Source organism: Talpa occidentalis, unplaced genomic scaffold (assembly GCF_014898055.3).
Source record: "Talpa occidentalis isolate TD23 unplaced genomic scaffold, MPIMG_talOcc4v2.1 talOcc4.8, whole genome shotgun sequence".
NCBI classification, from domain to species: Eukaryota; Metazoa; Chordata; class Mammalia; order Eulipotyphla; family Talpidae; genus Talpa; species Talpa occidentalis.
In genome coordinates, this window is record NW_023605194.1 from 70,356,847 (window position 1) to 70,375,664 (window position 18,818).

Genomic DNA, 18,818 nt, shown 5'->3' on the forward strand with positions numbered 1-18,818 from the left:
AGGCAGCTGGTTCGCAGGTGTTTCTTCACATAAACCCTGTTTCTTAAGCACAATGGTCATTTTAAAATTAAAATATTGTTTTTTATTTTATTTTTTAAAAAGATTTATTTTTATTTATTTATTTATACAAGCACTGGGTATAGTCAGAAGCGCGGGAGGGTGAGAGAATTCACCAGAGCCAGAGCAGGGAGCAGAGCAGGCAGAAGGACCGAAGTACACTGCTGAGGGGAGCAGCGGGCGGCAGGAGAGGTCTGCGCGCCATGTGGGACCCTCCTCCGGTGGCCGGGGAGCAGCCGGGGATCGAACCGGCGCTGCAGAGGCCGCGGGCAGCTTCTCAACCCAGCGCTCAACCGCTGCGCCACCGGGGAGGCCCAAAATTAAAATATTTTTACTTAATTCTTTTAAAAAAATTACTCCCCTCCCTGCCCCTGAATGTTGTTCTAAATTTTTTTTTTTTTAAAGATTTATTTATTTATTTATACAAGCACTGGGTACAGTCAGAGACACGGGAGGGTGAGAGAATTCACCAGAGCCAGAGCAGAGAGTAGAACAGGCAGAGTGACGAAGTACACTGCTGAGGGGAGCAGCGGGCGGCAGGAGAGGTCTGCGTGCCATGTGGGACCCTCACCCGGTGGCCGGGGATTGAACCGGTGCTGCAGAGGCTGCGGGCAGCTTCGCAACCCAGAGCTCAACCGCTGCACCACCGGGGAGGCCCTGTTCTAAATTTTTTAAAGTACCTCTGGCCAGGGTTTCATCATTTGACATATAAAATGATTCCTAACATTCATTCAGACTTGAAAATGAGTTTTGATTTTTTTAAGAGAGTTCTTAAATGCTTCAGATGAAGGTCGACTGTCACAGGTGAGTCTGGGAAGACTTGCCTCTCAGCTTGTGCTTGGCTTTGCACTAATGCTGGAAATAAAGGCCTAAGCGCCCAGAACACCCCTCTCCTTGCCCCAGGGAAGTTGCCTGCTGAGCCTCCCCCAGGCACGAAGAACCTGAGGAGCTTTTGTTTTGTTTTAAACAAAAGCCACAGCTCACTGTCACATGCACCGGTTAGATGATTAACCTTCTACTTTATTCCACGTGTGGATGAATGTCTAGTGAACAGATTTGTTTTGTTTTGAGCTCTGACTTTCACTTTTATGATGTGCTATTTTAACCTGACTTTTCCAGGGCCAGGTTTTTTGTGTGAGACCTCGGTAGTGCAAGCTGGCATTGAATGACGCATGTCCAGGAAATACTACTGCTCTGTTATTTCTTAATTTGTTGGCAATTCATCCATTTGTAATAAGAAATACTTCATTTTATCTGAGTGCATCGTGGAGAACAGTAGTGCCAAAACCATCCTGTTTTCTTCATGCCAAAGGCACAGCAGTGTGCTTTGTCCATTCTAGTAATCCACGCCAGGTTATTTACTTACTGTAAGTAATATTCTTTTTCTTCCATTTAAGTCTTTTTTTTTTTCCTTTGCTCTCAGGCAGCAAATCCAAAGGCCTCCAGTGGATAATAGATACAACCATAGCTTACCCCAAAGCTGAACCCATCGACATACAGACCTGGATCCTGGCTTACAGGAAGCCGACGGTCACTCACGTCCACTACCGGTGAGACTCCAGGCTGGTGCTTGGCAGGCGGCCGCGGCTGATCTGGGCAGCAAGTCTGTTTTAACATGAAGCTTTTAATCGGAGAGTGAAAATAGTTGAATAGTTTTTATGCTGTTTTTAATATGAAAATAACACATGAAGTAGTCATTTCACTGAGTGATGAAAGTCTGAAATTGGCATTCTGGAGACACTGTGATTCCCGCTGGTAAAGGCTGTTCACCTGCAGGACACACATCAGTGCTAGAAGTGCACGCCTTTGGGTTACAGAGTCTGCATTAATAGAAATGGAGTTTGTTCTATCATCGTCGTATAAGATTTCCTAAATGATGGGATGGATGAGCTAGCCGTGACTTGCACCTTTAATGTTTAAGTATTTTAACATGATTATTTGTACTCTGCATCAACAATAGCAAAACTATTCATGGCTATTCTGTGCTAGTTTCTGGAGATTTTTTTAAATAGATTTTTGAAAAACAGAGTTTCATGAAATATGTCTAAACCTTTATGTCAAAGCACACTTCTGGGAAGGCCTGGGTAGAATTGATCACTTTAGAAGTCATTCTTCTTCATATGTTTCCTGGGCAAAGATTGCAACCTGGTGACTTAGTTACGGAGATTGAAAATGAGCAGTGTTGGCCCCAAGGAAGAGGAAAAATGCCCTGAAGCCCTCGGCGTGAGGAAAGCTGCTCCATGGCACCCGCCGACGGGGGAGATTGTGTTTTCATGTGTGTCCACCAGAGCTCTAGAAACGTCAGCGGTTGGGATGATTTGAAATGTAGATATTACAATTGGGGTTTCTAATGTGGGGGGTGACTCTGAAAGGAGTGGTGAGGTGCGGGACTCCGTGCGGGAGGCAGCAGCGGCAACTCTCACTTCCCACGTCTGAGGCCATCACTCAGTCCCCAGCGCTCTGGGCCGGGGCTGGGCAGCAGCAGGCTCCCCCACAGAAGTTTAACTTTCCTGCCTGTGAAACAAATCAGCCTCCAGTGGGTGCTAAGATGGTCACCTGTAAGTGAAGCTCCCTTCTAAGGCCCTGCCCGGGAGGGCATGGCTGTGGGGCAGGATTGGGATGCTGGGGTACCCATATCACAGGGGTGGCATCTTCCCAGCAGGTCACACTCAGAAAACCTGGAATTGGGAGCTGAGATGATACAGGCATTCTGGCTGAGGTGATGCAGGCATTCTGGCTGAGATGATGCAGGCATTCTGGTAGAGTCACCCTCCTTTCTTTAAGCCAATGAATAGGGGTCATTTTCATTTATAGGGGGGAAATGAATGGAGTTGTAAGAAAGCTTAGAAAAGAAATGTCCTTTTTTATTTTTATTTTGAATAATTGTACCATCTTCATTTATATTCATTGGCACTTAATAAACGTGAAGTAAAAGCAACAGCAGGCACATTTCAAACTACCCTGAAGGTCAGATTGTGTCTCTGCTACAATTTGGCAATTCTAAACATTAAGTAACAGAAAAATTTTTCTTATCATGTTTTGAGGTATGATCAGATAGATAACTTCCCAAAAGATAATAGGAATATTATTTGTCACTATCATAATCACCGGATAAAATTAAGCATCTTCTGACTTTTTTTTTTTAAAGATTTTATTTATTTTATACAAGAACTGGGGTATAGGTCAGAAATGTGGGAGGGTGAGAGAATTCACCAGAGCCAGAGCTGGGAGCAGAACAGGCAGACGGACCAAAGACACTGCTGGGGGGAGCAGCGGGCAAGGCAGGAGAGGTCTGCCGTGCCATGTGGGGTTCTCCCTGGCCGGCGGGGAATCGAACCAGTGCTACAGAGGCTGCGGACAGCTTCGCAGCATGGTACTTAACCGCTGTGCCACCAGAGGGGCCCCATCTTCTGACTTTTAATGCTGCATATGATGTTAACTGTAGCATAATAAAAGGAGGCAATAGTCTCTATCCCCTAATTTCCATCCTAATTCTTTGATGATCCAGTAAGTATTTCTTTGCATTCATTTCATCATCTGTTTAAAAGGACATCTCAAAAACATGCAAAAATTTAATTAGTGATTCAAAATCTTTTTTCCTGAGAAGAACGATCTCAAATAAATTTGGAATGAATGCAGTTCTTCTAAAAAGAAATTAATTTAAGAATATGTAGTTTGGTTACCTAAAATTTACTAAGGGATTTAGAATATAATGTTACAAAATTGAATCCCATAAAAAATATTTTATAGTATAACAATAAAATTTATAAAAAAAAAAAAAAAAAAAAAAAATATTTTATAGGAAAAGATATCTAAGAAAACCTCTATCTAACCAAGATAATGGAGATAACTCAGTGAGATGTTAAACAAATGATATTCTGAAATGTCCATTTTTAATAAAATTATTTTAACAGGGAAAAGTACCAGGCTTTTTTTTTTTTTTCCCCTTAAAAGATTTATTTATTTATTTATACAACCACTGGGTACAGTCAGAAGCGTGGGAGGGTGAGAGAATTCACCAGAGCCAGAGCGGGGAACAGAGCAGGCAGATCAACCAAAGTACACTGCTGAGGGGAGCAGTAGGTGCAGCAGGAGAGGTCTGCGCGCCATGTGGGACCCTCACCAGTGGCCAGGGATTGAACCTGCACTGCAGAGGCTGCGGGCAGCTTCTCAGCCCAGTGCTCAACCACTGCGCCACCAGGGGAGGCCCTGGGCTTTTTAATTCACCAGAAGAAGTTCTTAGCGCAGGGTCTCATAGGTGGGCCTCAGAGTTTTCTAACTGAATCTCTGTGCAAATTTTTGTGTATTTCACAGTTCTCTGCAGAGAAGTTTCGTAGCTTTCATTCTATTCCCAAGAAAGGTCGAGGTTAAAGATATTAAAAAAAGATTAAGGACCCCTGACTCAGAGATCAAAACCAGTAGGCAGAGGAGGAAGAATGGCTACCTTGGTATAGAAAAATGCTCTTGCTAGTAAAAGAGAAGCTTTGCGGAGTATATTTCTTTCTAGAAACTTTATTACCAGACAGAAATAAAAAAGCAAATTTTAAGTTGCTAGATTTGCAGAGATTACATTATGACTTAGAATCACACCCTGAAATACTAGCCAAAGCACAGATAGTTCTGCTTACTCTCCACACCCACACACGCCCTGGGTCTTGGGGCTGGGGGGAGACACTCTTCTTCCCAGCATGTGGTCGCTGTCTGGACAAGGACAGGGATGGATCGTGTGCAGCTGCATGGGGGGAGCAGAGTGTCCTGGTATCAGTATGGGGGAGGGAACTCTGAGCCCCAGGGCCCAGCCCGGGAGCGGGGCTCCCCTGCCCTCTTGCCAGCAGGATACCCAGAGGAGGGCAGGAGATGGGGTGTTGTGGGTAAGGTCTGCCTCCTTGTTCCTGCTGTTTTTCCACCCCCAGCTTTCTCAGTTCCCCCAAAATCTGGCCATTGCTCATCTTGGCTTTTTTCCTGGCAGCAATAGGCCCTTCGACATTACTGTCCCCCTGAGGGAGCATGGTGTCCTTACGGTGCCTTTGTGTTTTCACTGTTCTCAGAAAGCCTGGCTTTTGTTCATATTCTCTGGTTATTTGCTTATAGTTTTTTTTTTAATAATTTTTTAATATCAGTTGCAGTTCTTTTTTTTTTTTTTTTTTTTAGATTTTTATATAAGAACTGGGGTACAAGTCAGAGGCGCAGGAGGGTGAGAGAATTCACCAGGGATAGAGCTTGGAGCAGAATAGGCAGATGGACTGAAGACACTGCTGAGGGGAGCAAGCAGGTGAGGCAGGAGAGGTCTGCGCTGCAGAGGCTGCGGACAGCTTCACAGCGAGGTGCTCAACCCGCTGCGCCACCGGCGAGGCCCTGTTTGGTCATAGTTTTAAGTTTTTGCACAGAAAAAAGATATCTCCAATCAGGACGTGCTTTTTTAATTAATTTATTTATGCATACAAGAGCTGGGGTACAGGCCAGAGGTGTGGGGGGGTGGTGAGAGGATTCACCAGAAACAGAGTGGGGAGCAGAACAGACAGAACAGACAGATCTACTGAAATACACTGCTGAGGGTAGCAGCAGGCAAGGCAGGAGAGGTCTGCTGCGTCATGTGGGTAGCACCCTGACCAGCTGGGGATCGAACTCGTGCTGCAGAGGCTGCGGATAGCTTCACAGTGCTGAGCCACTAGGGAGGTCCTCTAGGTGGATTTTTAAAACTATTCATGAATTTTTTTTTCCTCTGTAGTTAACCATAATATATGAAGATCCTTACTATTAAGCCATGTGGCTCAAGCCAATTTTGTTTCACATGATGTAGAAAGGATTTGTTTGCTTCTTAATTCCACTTGAGGTTTTTTTTTTTTTTTTTTAGAGCAGTTCTCAGAGAATTTAATTCTTCAATTTAAAAGGGAAATCAAAACAAGAAATTGCCGGCAGACTTTAGAATTTTGCTTCAATCATCATTTGAGTAATTGCAACCAAACCTTTGTCCTCACGTAATTATAGAACTTAATAAATTCACATTGAAAATGCATATCATTTAATAGACATTAATTAGCCATTACCTCTTTCTATCAAGGATATTGAAATAAACTGTGTATTCTAGACTTTCACATGCTTATCATAACAGAGCACTAAAAGGTTTCAGTCTGTGCAATGCTGCGCTCTGGAATGAAAGGCTGGGGTAAAGCAGACTGGACTCGAGTAGGCAAGATCAGTCATTCCGCACCACAGGGGCCACATTTCAGGGGCCTTTTGCATCCCAGTAACTGAATAATTATGTAGCTCCCACCAGGGGCCTCCCCTTCCACCCCAGCCCCGCATCCCCCGTGGAAGGAAAGTTTCCTGTTTCTCATTTTCCAATGCGAGGGCTCTCTGGGTGTTGCTGGTGGTCTCTGCCTGCAGCCTCACTGCCCTGCGCCCCTCCCGCCTGTGCTCCTCGTCCGCTCCTGCCCTGTGGCCTCTGGTCCCAACCCTGCCTGGAAGAGGCTCAGCCACCACTGCTCAGACTGAACCAGAAAGTCGCCCATTAAGTGTGACCGCGAGCATTTAGTTCCACCCGGCTGTCTGATGAGCGCTCACCACCCACGGCTCCTGTTATCTGCCAGCAGGTCTTCCCGCCCGCTAGGGGCTAGGGACGTAAAGCTCTGGTGTGGCCTGGCCGAGCTGCTGGGGCGCCAGCGGGGGCTAGGCCTGCGTAGCATGCGGGGGACCTTGTTTCACTGTGGTGAAGCTGGAGATTTGCAGGAGGAGCATCCTCAGGGGGCTAAGACAGAGACAGGCCTCGCTGCTTCTCTGCAGTGGGAGGTGTCGCACAGCACAAGGCCTCACCGGCCACATGAAAGCACAGCTGCTTTCGGGACGTGAACCTGGACACACTGTCATCTGGGGACAGTGACCAGTCCCTGGAAACAGCTTCAGAATCCAAGCGGTCCCCACCCACCCCAGCCCTGCGGATCCTTTTGCAGTCATTGCTCTTCAAAAAAATACTCTTTTCTCCTAATTTAAAAAAAAAAAGAACACACTTTTTCTTGTCATGAGGACGTTGAAGGTCTGCTCTCTCCAAGGGTCAGTGTCCGGGGCTGTGGCCTGCTCAGGGCAGCCCAGCTGCCCGAGCTGTGCACCTGGTCCCTGTGGCCTTTGTGTCTCATCTAGATGCGTCTTGTTGGAAATAGTGTATCCCCCTAATAGAACAGTTCCCACGTTTGAGTTTTAAGTCAACAGCGGCTGAGTGTAATTCTCAGCGGTCACCAGGATGTTGTGGGGCTCTGGCTCAGGCAGGCAGGCTGGTCTGGGCATCAGCCCCTGGCTCGGGGGCAGGCCGTCCACTGCCCTGGCGTCTGCAATGGAGCCTCATCCAGGCTGCTGCTTCCGCCTTGTTCTCAAAACCTTTCTATAATTTGCCTCGTGCTCTTCAGTCCAATTCTGTGGAATTTGCTAGAATACTCTGTGTAAGAATACATTCTGGATCATTGAAAATAGGGATTTTTTATTCCTGAAAGTGAGGAACTAGTTTCTTATCGGATTGCCATCGTGCTGAGAACATTTTTCCCTGTTGTTTATTTTACACAAGAACCCTTTGATTTGCTCACAGGGGCTGGACCCTGTGCCTTTGGTGCTTTGCCATGTGAGGGGATTAGTCGTTTTAATATTTTAATCCTGTGGTGACCAAGCAGAGTAATAGAAGTGGAGGGCCCTGGGGGAGGGGTGGCGGAGGGTCTCTGTGCCAGGCCTCGCCCCCTGGAAGGGGGCTGCCCACCAGCCCCACGCACTTTCCAGAACTCCGCAGGAAAGCCAGACCCCCTCAGTGCAATTGGCCTCATTTTTAATGTCGCTTCTTTCTTTTAGTGATGTCTAAACATACCCCAAGTTCCTCTTTAGCCCTGTGAGTCTTGCTGACTTCACCTTTGCTGACGAGGCCTGATTTTATATTTACAGAAACTAATCCTGTGCAGTAAAATCCTATGCAAGGAGCTTCAGCGTTTTATCAGTCTCGGAGAGTCTCTATTCCACCAGCCCCACCGCTGAGCTTCTGGCCTTGGAGCAGGGAGAGCTTTGAGGAGGCTCTGTTTGGACTGGACTCAAAAGGATGGTTGTAGAGTTGAAGTAGGGGGGAGCAGGGTAGACAGGAAGCTGTGCACAACCCCAGGTGTGTAAATGTGGAAAAGGCAAAAACAAGGTTGCCGTGACTTGCTAGTTCATCTTCCTACCTGCAAATTAGATTATAAGGTTGCTTGGCGGCCACAGCCAGCCTGTCCTGAGCTCTTGGTGACTGTCTCCTACAGCCTGCACTAGAGAGACAGCAGAGAGCAGGAGAGAGGGAGGACAGGCCACTTCCAGAGCTGACAGCTGGTGGAGGTGGGTCCCGACGCTGTCTGCCTCCGCAGCGCTGCAGGTGAAGACATCCGTGGAGCCACCTCCGGGCCTCCCGGGAAAGGCCCCTCCTTGCTTTTGCGCCTTGGGTTCTGCCAGCGTTGGCATGAGGAGTCTCAAGCCTCTGCAGGATCTCACCTGTTGCACTTGGGGACCCCTGTTATCCTTTGTTTTACTTGACTGTCTGCAGGGTGACATCAACAGCTGCCTCAGTGGCCTCGAGATGCTCACACCATGATGTCTAAGGGCCATACTGCCTGAGTGCAGTCCTGAAATGCAGCTGCTGCTACTCTGAACACTTTACAGAGAGAACAGGTTTATAAGGGGAATCACTTTTTAGCCCCATCTTACAAATGAGGGAGGAAGTCAGAGGTCAAACATGTCCCCAAGTTCACACAGCTGCAGGGGCAGGGCTGGAGCCAGCGGCTGCCCCCACACTAGGGCGCCTGCCCCTGCCACCCCCAGAGTGGCTCCAGTTGTGCCTAAAAAGCAAATACTTTCCAAGCATTAAAAACACAAAAGACCCACTGTCTGTGGATGGACTCTCAGCAGGGATGCCATTTACTCCCTGAGCAAGGCAGCAAAGGCAAGGAGGAGCACACGGAGGTGCATTCCTGTCTGAAAGGAGACCGTTCAGTCACTGGGGTGCTTGCCTGGAATAAAGGACACTAGGAAAGACACCCCCCATGACTTAACTGGAAAACGAGAAGGCACAGAAACACCTTTTCAGGACAACGAATACGTGGAATTACCCGCACTGGTCCTGGTCTCACGCCAGCAAATCCCCTCTCCACATCCCACTCCTGCCACCCCCTGTGGAGCTTGCGGGTCCTCAGCCCCCCTTGCTGGGGTCACTCTGCCGTGATGCCAGTCTGATACAATCAGCAATAGGCCCCAGTGCAGGCAGATCTGTTGGCTTCACAGACACTTCCACCAAGAGAACATCGCTAAGGCGCTTGTGGCCAGCGTTGGCTAGTTAAGTGGGCCCTGGAGTGACTGTAATCTAAAGCTTCTTTTGTTCTAAATGTCATCCATGCTTCAGCCTGCATCCGTGGGGAGACGGACTGTTTCTCCATAACTGCAGATGAGAGATACTGTCACGGTGTATCTGGTCCCAGACCTGCACTTGGCAGGTGAACCCGTGAGAGTCAGTGACCCGCCCTGCTGATATCCACGATTTAGGGAAGCCAGGGTGCCGCGAGAAATTGAGGCCAGCCCTTGCCAGAGCAGGACAGGCTCCATGCTGTCATTGGCCTTCTCCCCACATGGGCGTGGGCTCCTGAGATGCTGCCTGCTGAATTACAGTGCCTTTGCCCTTTCCCCCGCTCTCACCAGGATCTTCCCCATCAAAGATGTTCCCCTGGAGACGGAGGGCCTCACCAACTGGCTCTACCAGCGTTTCATTGAGAAGGAGGACCTCTTATCCCATTTCTACAAAACAGGTACGCAGCCCCCTCTTAGAGACGTGTCCCAGTTACTGCTCAACCTGAGAAGCACATTAGGGAAAAGGAGCATTTTCAGTTCTTCAGATGCCCTGAGGGAATCAGAGTATTCCTATATTTAAGAATTTCAGCTTAGAGCTTTCATGGAGGCAAGTTGGTGTTAGCCAGCTCAGGCCTGGCCTTACCTTCTCCAGGTGACAAGTGAGATGGGCCCTGGCTGCGAGGGTTGGGGTCTTCCCAAGGGGTGGGTGGTGCCCACGTCTCTGCTGCCTTTAAAACTGCCGCCATCTCGCAGCCACCCAAGATGGCCTTTAGCTGTGGTTTTAGATCCTTGTTCTTTTCTCTCTCTCTCTTTTTTAAGGATTTATTTATTTATGCATACAAGAGCTGGGGTGCAGGCCAGAGATACAGGGGTGAGAGGATTCATCAGAGACAGAGTGGGGAGCAGAACAGGTGGATCCACTGAAATCCACTGCTGAGGGGAGCAGCAAGGAGACAGGAGAGGTCTGCTGCGCCACGTGGGTAGCTCCCTGGCCAGGGATCAAACTCAGGCTGTAGGGGTGATTGCGCTGAGTCTAGTCCCTAGGCCACCAGGAAGTCCTGATCCTTGTTCTTTTCTTTATGTATGGAGTTCACTTTTTAAGGCTTCATGCCTGCAATCTCACCCTTTTCTCCTTGGGAAGAGAACAGGCCGGTTCACCTTAAGGTCCGTTTCCTGCTCTTCATGTCCTCTGGCGAGTGCAGCGTGGTAAAGATGCCCTGAGATAAAGATACCCTGTGAAGAGGGGGGTTGAGAGGGAGGGAGAAGGGGCATCAGGAAGGGGACCCGGCTTCCATCAACACTGGGCCCGACAGCTGTGTGGCCAAGCAAGACCCGGGTCCGGCAGACATGGTCACAATTTGCTTTTCTGGTGCAGTCAAAGCACATGTTACGTCAGTCTGTCCCGGCCACGCACTCCTGACTGTCAACTGTGTGGCCTGTTCACTGGCCCTGGGCAGCCCGGGAGTGGGCACCAGTGTGTCCTGTGAATTCCCAGCCAGATGCCCCCTCTTGGCCTCACACTCACGTTTTCTTCTTTAAATTCAATGCGATAGTTTTTTCATAGAAGTGATGTGCATGAAAGAGAGAGAGGAGAAAGGGTTTCCCAATAAAATTCCAGAACTTCCCCCATCCCCTCGTGGGCAAACGCCTGGCCAAACAGCTCGCCACATGGCTAAGGCACCTTCTGGCAAAGAACCACAGGAGGGGTCATGCGGGTCCCAGGGAGCTGGGACAGAAGGAGAGACTCAGACTCAAGACATACACGTCGCCCAGCCTGAAGTCATGGCCACAGCCTTGCTGTCCCCACGAGCCCCGGGAGCAGCCCCTCAGCGTTTTGTTGGAGACGCGGCCCCAGGCCCTCGTAGGCGCCCTCGTGGCTCCTCCTCAGCCCTCCTCAGCCCTTCTCTGCGTTGTGGTGCTGGCTACAGGAACGAGCCGCTAGCACCGTTGACCTCGGAACTTGACAGTGCTCCCCCAGTGTCTCCTGGGGGCAAGTCCCCCCTGAGTCAGCTGGCCCTGGGGTAATCGGCGAGCGTGGGCAGCTGCGGCACTGTCAGGGAGCCTTAGGTGGCATCCTCTGAGAAGGTCTAGCTTTGCCCTCCAGAAAGGCCCTGAAGGGCATCAGTTCTCTTTGCTTCTCCTGTTTGGTGTTAGATGGAGTTCACGCAGTGCTGCCTGTGGAAATAACCCCCGTGTCGCACATCCATGTTTCTGGTGGCGCTGCCGGACACCTGTGAGGTCCGGCAGGCCAGTTGTCCAGTGTGGGCTCATAGTCTGTGCGCTGCCACCATGGGAGGGGTGCAAGCAGCTGCCGCACGTGTCCCCCAAACACATCTGTGCAGAAGGGGGTGGGGATGGTTCCAGGCTGCGGGCAGCCCAGACAGACAGGCAGGCGGGCAGTGAGGCAGTGGGCGGGCGCCGGGGGTGGAGCGTAGTCGCGGGGGAGCCCATTCCAGGTGAGGCCTGTCCCCAGAGTGAAGGGAGGTCACGAGGTGGGCACAGGATAAAAGCTAGTGACCTTGTGACTCCACTTTTGTTGCGGACCCCGACCACAGGGCACTGCAAATGCATGTCTCCGCTTGTCTTTCAGGGGCCTTCCCGCCCGCCCGGGGCCAGAAGGAAGCCGTCGCCAGGGAGATGACCCTCAGCAACCTGTGGATACTACTCATCCAGTCCTTCGCCTTCCTGTCCGGCTACATGTGGTACAGCATCGCCCGGTATTTCTACCGCTGCCTTTTTTAGGAACTGACTTGGACTTGTCAAGGTCACCCCAGGCTCGAAACTTTCATAACAAGCATCATTTCACGTGTGCAAATCAGAATATATATATATATATATTCTGATTTATATATATATATATATATATATAAAACAGGTGATTCAGTGGCTGGATTAGTATTTATCCCCCTTTGGGATATTTTAAAACTCTACTAAATGAGGATCAGTAACATGACGACCCGCTAGTATGCTATCAGGACTTTCCATGTCTTAAAGAGATACACACATTTACACCAACATCACAGCGAGAAGAGGACGTCGTGAGACCACCATAGAAGACTGCAGGATGCCGCGGCCCCAGCCCCAGGGTGCTCAATGCTTGTGGCCTCCGGCCCTGTATTGGTGTCCTGAGAGGGGCACCCTGGTCCCAGGCTGTGGGCAGGCAGGACAGGAAGCACTGTCTGTACTTGCTTGCCCACGCTGAGCGGGCTGCCAGTTCCCTGGTGCACAGGCTGTGGCCTGTAGGGGACTCTCCGCCCCAAGGCCTGTCCATGGCTGAGCAGCTGCGACCGCACCAGGCCACAGGCCGGGGCTTTGCTGCCACTGGACTGTGCGCCCCCTACCCCGGCCTGCGCAGAGCTTGCCTGGGGGGCACAGGCGCTGGAGGCGTCGTGTCGTGTGCAGGTGGTTAGGAACATTAACCCCACACATGCTACACGGTGCGGCTGCCAGGTTATGCTAAGCGGGGAGCCAGGCCCAGGTGGTTCCCGCACGGCCCAAGGCTGCGTCCCACCACTGGGAGCTGCCGTTGCTTCCTAAGAGGAAAAGTCATGTCTATTTCTAGAAAGGGTTTGTGGGGTGCGGGGGGGGGGTGTGTTCGAGGGGTGTATGTGGTGTGTGTGGGGTGTATGTGGGGTGTGTGAGTGTGTGTCACTGTGTTCATTTGACTTAGCTCACAGGAGACCCCACCTCTTCTCACACACGCTGCCGGCACCACCTTGGTGAGTCCTGGAGCTGCCGCTGTGGAGAGGGGGCACTGGATTTTGGCCTTTGTGCCTGCTGTGACCTCAGAGGCCAGAGGCAGTTCCTATGACAGGAGCAGGCTAGAGCCATCAGTCGCTAACTGTACATATGACAATTTGAGAAGTAGACTGTACAGTGAAAACAAGGACTAGTGTTCTCCATCGTCAAATAAACCAAAAACACTGAAAAGATGTAACTTCCCCGGCAGTGTGGGAAGGGTAAAGCAACACCAAATCCAGGTGGCTCTGTCCGTGGGTCACTCATTGCACCTGTGAGAGAACTGGCGAGTGCCCCGGGATGGGTGGGCGTGGGGATCCCCGTGCCCACGCGGGGATGGGTGGAGGTTGCTGGAGGCGCTGCGCAGCAGAGCCTTCCCACTCCAGGTGTGTCCTGGTGCAGAGCAGCTGGCCCGGCTCAGTCTGGGGCACGGCGCTGACAGGAGGGAATGGAAGACACTGAAGCTGCCTCCGCGTGAGGCCCGCAAACACCCCAGGTTGCAGGATGTGTCTAAACTGCATCTGAGGATCAGCCACCCGGGCCCACAGCTGTGTGTTCCCCAGAGGAAAGTGCCCGTGGGCCCCGTGCAGGGATAAGGGTTGCGGGGGGAGCTCATGGGCCCAGCCAAGTCACCACCATGGCCTGGGGGCCACTGCACCCACCACGGCCGAGGCTTCCCTGAAAGTAGACCTGTGCATTGTAAATAGACGTGTTCGCTCAGCCTTGCCACCTGGTTCTTTGCCAACATGTTCTTGCTCTTCTGTTTGCAAAATCTGTGCGTGTAGGAAGCTCTGTGGCGCTTCCGTGGCAGGCGTGGCGCGGCCTGGGGGCCAGGGATGCAGCCGGTTCTCACCTGTGGCTCGCCCTGTTGGTGCCTCCAACTCCCGCAAAGGGAGATGAAAGGGGGTTTAGAAAAATGCACATTTTGTCAGCGGAGAGAGAAACTCCAGCATCACAGGCCAGCAGCCACAGGACTCAGCACCTCTCGCCTCCCCGGCCGGGGGTAAAGAGCCAGGTGGACCTGGCCCCGGTGGGCAGAGCCGCCTACGCCCACCCTCAGGAACAGTGGTCAGTGCCAGGACATATGGACATCGCGGAGAAGCCGGCGGAAGGTAAAGAAAAACAGCAGAGTGGAAAGGGGATGTTTGATGAGCACACCAATGCGTTGAGAATCCAAATAATAGACTTTTGTGTTTAACAAGACAGCTGTGCACTCTGACCTGTCATACTATGAAATAGTTTTTAATATTACACCCAACACTTCATTTTCCATGGTAAAGAAATGAGAAGTTACTGGATAGCCAATCCAGTAATAAGGCATCGCAAACCACCAATGTAATTGTATTTAGAAGTGAATTTTTATTCTCATTAAATTGCTTTTCTTGTAGGGATGCTTACGAATTTAAAAATGGTTTGAGTGGTTTCTTAATTTCACTTGCCTCTATATTTATGGTGGTGTTAATGAGGAGTGAAGAGATTTGGAAAGACAGACACCAAAGCCTAGACGGTCCCTGGCTGGGCAAGGGATCCCCGAATAACCCGTGGGTCCTGGGAATCGCACTTGCTCGCAAGCCTTTCTGTGAATGTGTTGTTCGGCCCCGGCCCTGGATGCCGCCCTGGAATGTTCGCATGAGTGCCCTGTGACCGGGCTTCCCACTCTTCTCCTTTCCCTCCTCCTGTGGAATCGTCTCCATAACATTGTCTGACAATCACTTCCCCAAAGACTCTTCCGAACTGGGACCGCTTATAATCCTAGAAAGTGTCTTCAATCGTGGATAGTCTTACTGGATTCTTGTAGATATTTAAGAACATTTTATTTGCACTGCTGACTAGGAAGAGTTAGTTATTTTCTTCATACACAGGACTTTCCTCCAGAGTTCCCACAAAAGATGGATACAAACGATCAGTCTTGCCATTCAGTGCTGGGCCGTGGAGTGCCCCTCCAGCCGCCTGTTGCGAGGCCAGGCCCTGGGCAGCCTGGGCAGCCGTTCATTGGCTGGATGGGTTGTGGGGGTTGAGGCAGAGATGAGCCTGACCCTCTGGGTCACTGAGGGGCCGGGGGCTCTGAGGCGGTCACTGCTTGGTGCTTTATAGTAATCATTTTGCATCGATCCCCAACAATTAGGAACTGAACCCTGGGAATAAGCCGAGGGTGCTGAACTGTTGGGGGAGGGTGACTGTAGCCATACAGAAGGTAAAATATGGGTTTTTCTGCAAAATTTCCATTTGAGGATTTTTACATTTAATATTTTTTTAAAACAGTTTAAAGGGCAAAAAAAATTAAGTGTATTCTAGTTGCAAAGCGTGCACACACATTTTGAATGGCTTTATTTTTATCGTGTAAAACTGTTGAACACACAACTGTGACGCACAGATTTTTACATGGAAGGAATCTGTGCATTTACAGTAACTTATTTCATGATTGGGCAATGAAATGGCTTCGTTGGACTGCCATTGTTTTATTAACTGCTTTCATTTTCTTTACAGTTATTGCAATGTCATATTTATTTCATATGGATGGAGCATAGTTTTCTGACGCCGTGTTTACGTCTGCTTGTTCACCGCTCTTTGTGTATCTGCATGTTGTGATGTATGATGAGGATGAATGTAAAGGCTGTGGCAACTGTCATTACTTTTTGTAAAGGGCTGGTCACACGTGGATCTGGTTTATGAATGCATTTGGGGATATTTTAATAACCAGATCACCTTTTCAGAAATTTAGATGTGAACACCAAAAGAAACATTTTTTCAACAGAAATTAATAGCTGGTTCTATTTTTTTTAACTTAGAAAAAATAAAGTTGATTTTTTTTCAAGTAAAGTGCTTTTAATTCTTAGCAATGGGGTGGGGTATTTGTGTTTTACTAGAGATATTTTGGCATTCGCATCTGCAGACTTGTACTCAGCATACATTATGTCCAGTGGATGCTGAGGGCAAACTGAGAAACCAAACAGAGGCAAACTGTACTTCCTTCTTTGGTTTAAGACCAACCCTCCTTTCCCCACCTCCCCTGAAGTGGAATACTGGAAGACGTTTAACAAACAGTCTTCCACCCAGAAAAAAAAAAAAAACAAAAAAACTATGTGTACAAGTGTACATAAGATTGTTACAAATTTTGCTGATAGCAAAGATGTATAGCATAACAAAAAAGACAAAATATTATAGAATAGTGTCAATATTATGTATTACAATATGGAATAGTGTAAATTCCGTATAATCAATAGATTCTACCAGAATTCTTTGATTGATTTTCCTGAACTCGTGTAGCCAACCTATGATTGTGATTCAATCGTGACTTGGAAAATGGAATGACACCCAAATCTACTCGCTTCTCAAATGTGTCATCTTCAGCCTGGTGTGTTTCTTCCATACAGATCACACCCATTAAACTAAACCACTTTTAGCTTTGGCCTTAGTTGTAAGCTTATGTAATTTTATTTCAACAACTTCTGGGGCCTCCCCTGGTGGCGCAGCGGTTGAGTGCTGGGCTGCAAAGCTGCCCACAGCCTCTACAGTGCCGGTTTTATCCCCAGCCACCGGGTGAAGGTCCCACATGGCGCGCAGACCTCTCCTGCCGCCTGCTGCTCCCCTCAGCAGTGTACTTCTTCGTCAGTCTGCCTGTTCTGCTCCCTGTTCTGGCTCTGGTGAATTCTCTCACCCTCCCGTGCTTCTAACTGTACCCAGTTAGAATAATATAAATAAATAAATAAATAAACAAATAAATAAATAAATAAATAAAAATAAACGAATGAATAAATAAATAAATAAATCTTTAAAAAAAAAAAAAAAAACAACTTCTGGCAAAATTCTGAAATGAACCAGGTGGCCCCCTGGAGCCATAGGCACTGTCCCTAGTTCACCACTGCCCCCTCCTTTTTTGTTTTTTTGGTTTGTTTCTTAGCTGCTAATGCTGAATACATTTCTCACAGTTCATCTACTCACCACTCTCAGGAAATCCCCACCACTGGCCTCAGCTGGGGCTTGAAGCCTGGGAAAGCGTTAACATCCGTCCCACGAGCATCCTTTCAGTTTGGAAGAACTGGACAAAAGCAAATTTTGTCCTGGTGCACGGAAACTCGCCTCTTTTTAAAACCGGCTCTATTTCTCAAAGCTAAGTCAGGTGTGCGGCAGGGCTGCTGAGGCTTTGATCTTGAGCGTGTCCAGATTCTCTGTCTGTAGAATACACGTGATCCCACTGACAAAGTCTTAATGCGTTAAAACCACTACACCATCTACCAAATGCCGTCCCTGTTCAGTCTGCCTTTTTGTTGTGTGTCTGGATCTAGGCTGTATTTCAGTGCGGCGGTCAGTGCCCCCCAAATGGTTTCTGTGGATGGCGAGAGCAGGCAGGGCACAGAGGCCCGAGAGCGTCACCGAGGCACCAGAGACCTGCTGACCAGCCCTGTTCCTCCTGAGTTGGAAAAAAACAAAGCCATTGTTTCTAATTTCCACTTAATATGAGAATGTTGTTTTTAAAATGTTTCTTCCTGCTTGGAAAAAAATGTATTTTTAAAAGGAAAACAATTCCTCTTTTGGCTATAAGGAAAGGTCAGTTGTATGAGCAGGTGTGACCACACCATTCACATGCTGGTGAGATATAAACCAATAAATTTTTACCTCTCAGGACTTGGAGAACTTTGTTCTTAACTCTCAGAGGCTGGAGAGACGTACGCTTAAGTGTCAAGAATCCGGACTGCAGGAGTGCAGTGGGGAGGTAGCTGGCTGCTGCTGGAAACAGGCAGGCCGCTCTGGGTCAGGAACGGACCCACGGGGCTGATTAAACCCATTTTGCAAAGGAAGAAATTGAACATACCTGCCAGCTGGCCCAGGCAGCTCTCAGGCTGCAGCGCCGTCCACTGTCCGTGTGCGTGTTGGGTGGGTGCCCACGAGAGGTTGTGGGTGAGGCCTTTCTGTTTACCTCCAGAGAGATCCCGGGCCGGCCTCTGGGAGGGGACCCAGACAGAAGCCTAACCTACTGCTCATCTTCATTCTTTTGTTTCATTTGGCTATGAATCCTCCCTGAGACAGGCCTCATCTCCAGTCTTTTGATTGGCGGCCATGGCATCAGGATCCACTGAGGACAGTGAGGGGAGTACGGAATTGCTGCAGGGTGGGAAGGAAGCAAAGGATAGGAGACTTCAGGCCCACATCCTGATGACGGGGATCCCAGGGCCTGTTCAAACACAGTGGTTGCGGGAAATGGACGTCCCCTCCAACGCTATCCCCAGGCTGTGTGCTGAGGGCGCCCCTAGCTCACCTGTGGAGGAGCCCACCTGCTCTTGAGGTTCTCTGCCCTCCTGCAGCAGGAAAGCGCCAAAGGACAGACCAATGGTGGACGAGGCCGCTCAAGCCTACGGGAGGGCATCTAACTTCCCCCGGTGTGCGTTTCCGTGAGGGCAGTGGGTGGCCTTGGAGACGAACAGCCAGGCCCTGGTAAGAAGCATGGGACTTTAATTGTGGCCTGGGTATTGGCAGCTCAGGGCTCCCCAAAAGCGCAAAAGCAGAAGCCCCTGGGAACCCTGGACTGGGTGACAGAGTGAGTCTCGGGCTGGGCGGATCTAGGGGGCCAGGGGTCTCACAGGACGACTCCTAGGAGCCCTCTTGGAAGGTGAGCCCCCTGGCCCCCTAGATCCACCCAAGCTGGCCCTCCTTGGCTGCCTAGGCCAGAGCGCTCACCAGGCCTG

General features: G+C 49.6%; 1 protein-coding gene across 1 annotated transcript in view; it reads left to right on the forward strand.

Annotated features, from left to right (window-relative positions):
* Positions 1-12,970, forward strand: part of LPGAT1 (lysophosphatidylglycerol acyltransferase 1) — a 38,870-nt gene extending 25,900 nt beyond the window's left edge. The window contains exons 5-7 of the mRNA XM_037495856.2: positions 1,481-1,607; positions 9,748-9,854; positions 11,987-12,970. Coding sequence (XP_037351753.1) covers positions 1,481-1,607; positions 9,748-9,854; positions 11,987-12,138 — 386 coding nt within the window. The 3' untranslated portion in view covers positions 12,139-12,970. The remainder of the gene's footprint in view (positions 1-1,480; positions 1,608-9,747; positions 9,855-11,986) is intronic.
* Positions 12,971-18,818: the final 5,848 nt, after the last annotated feature.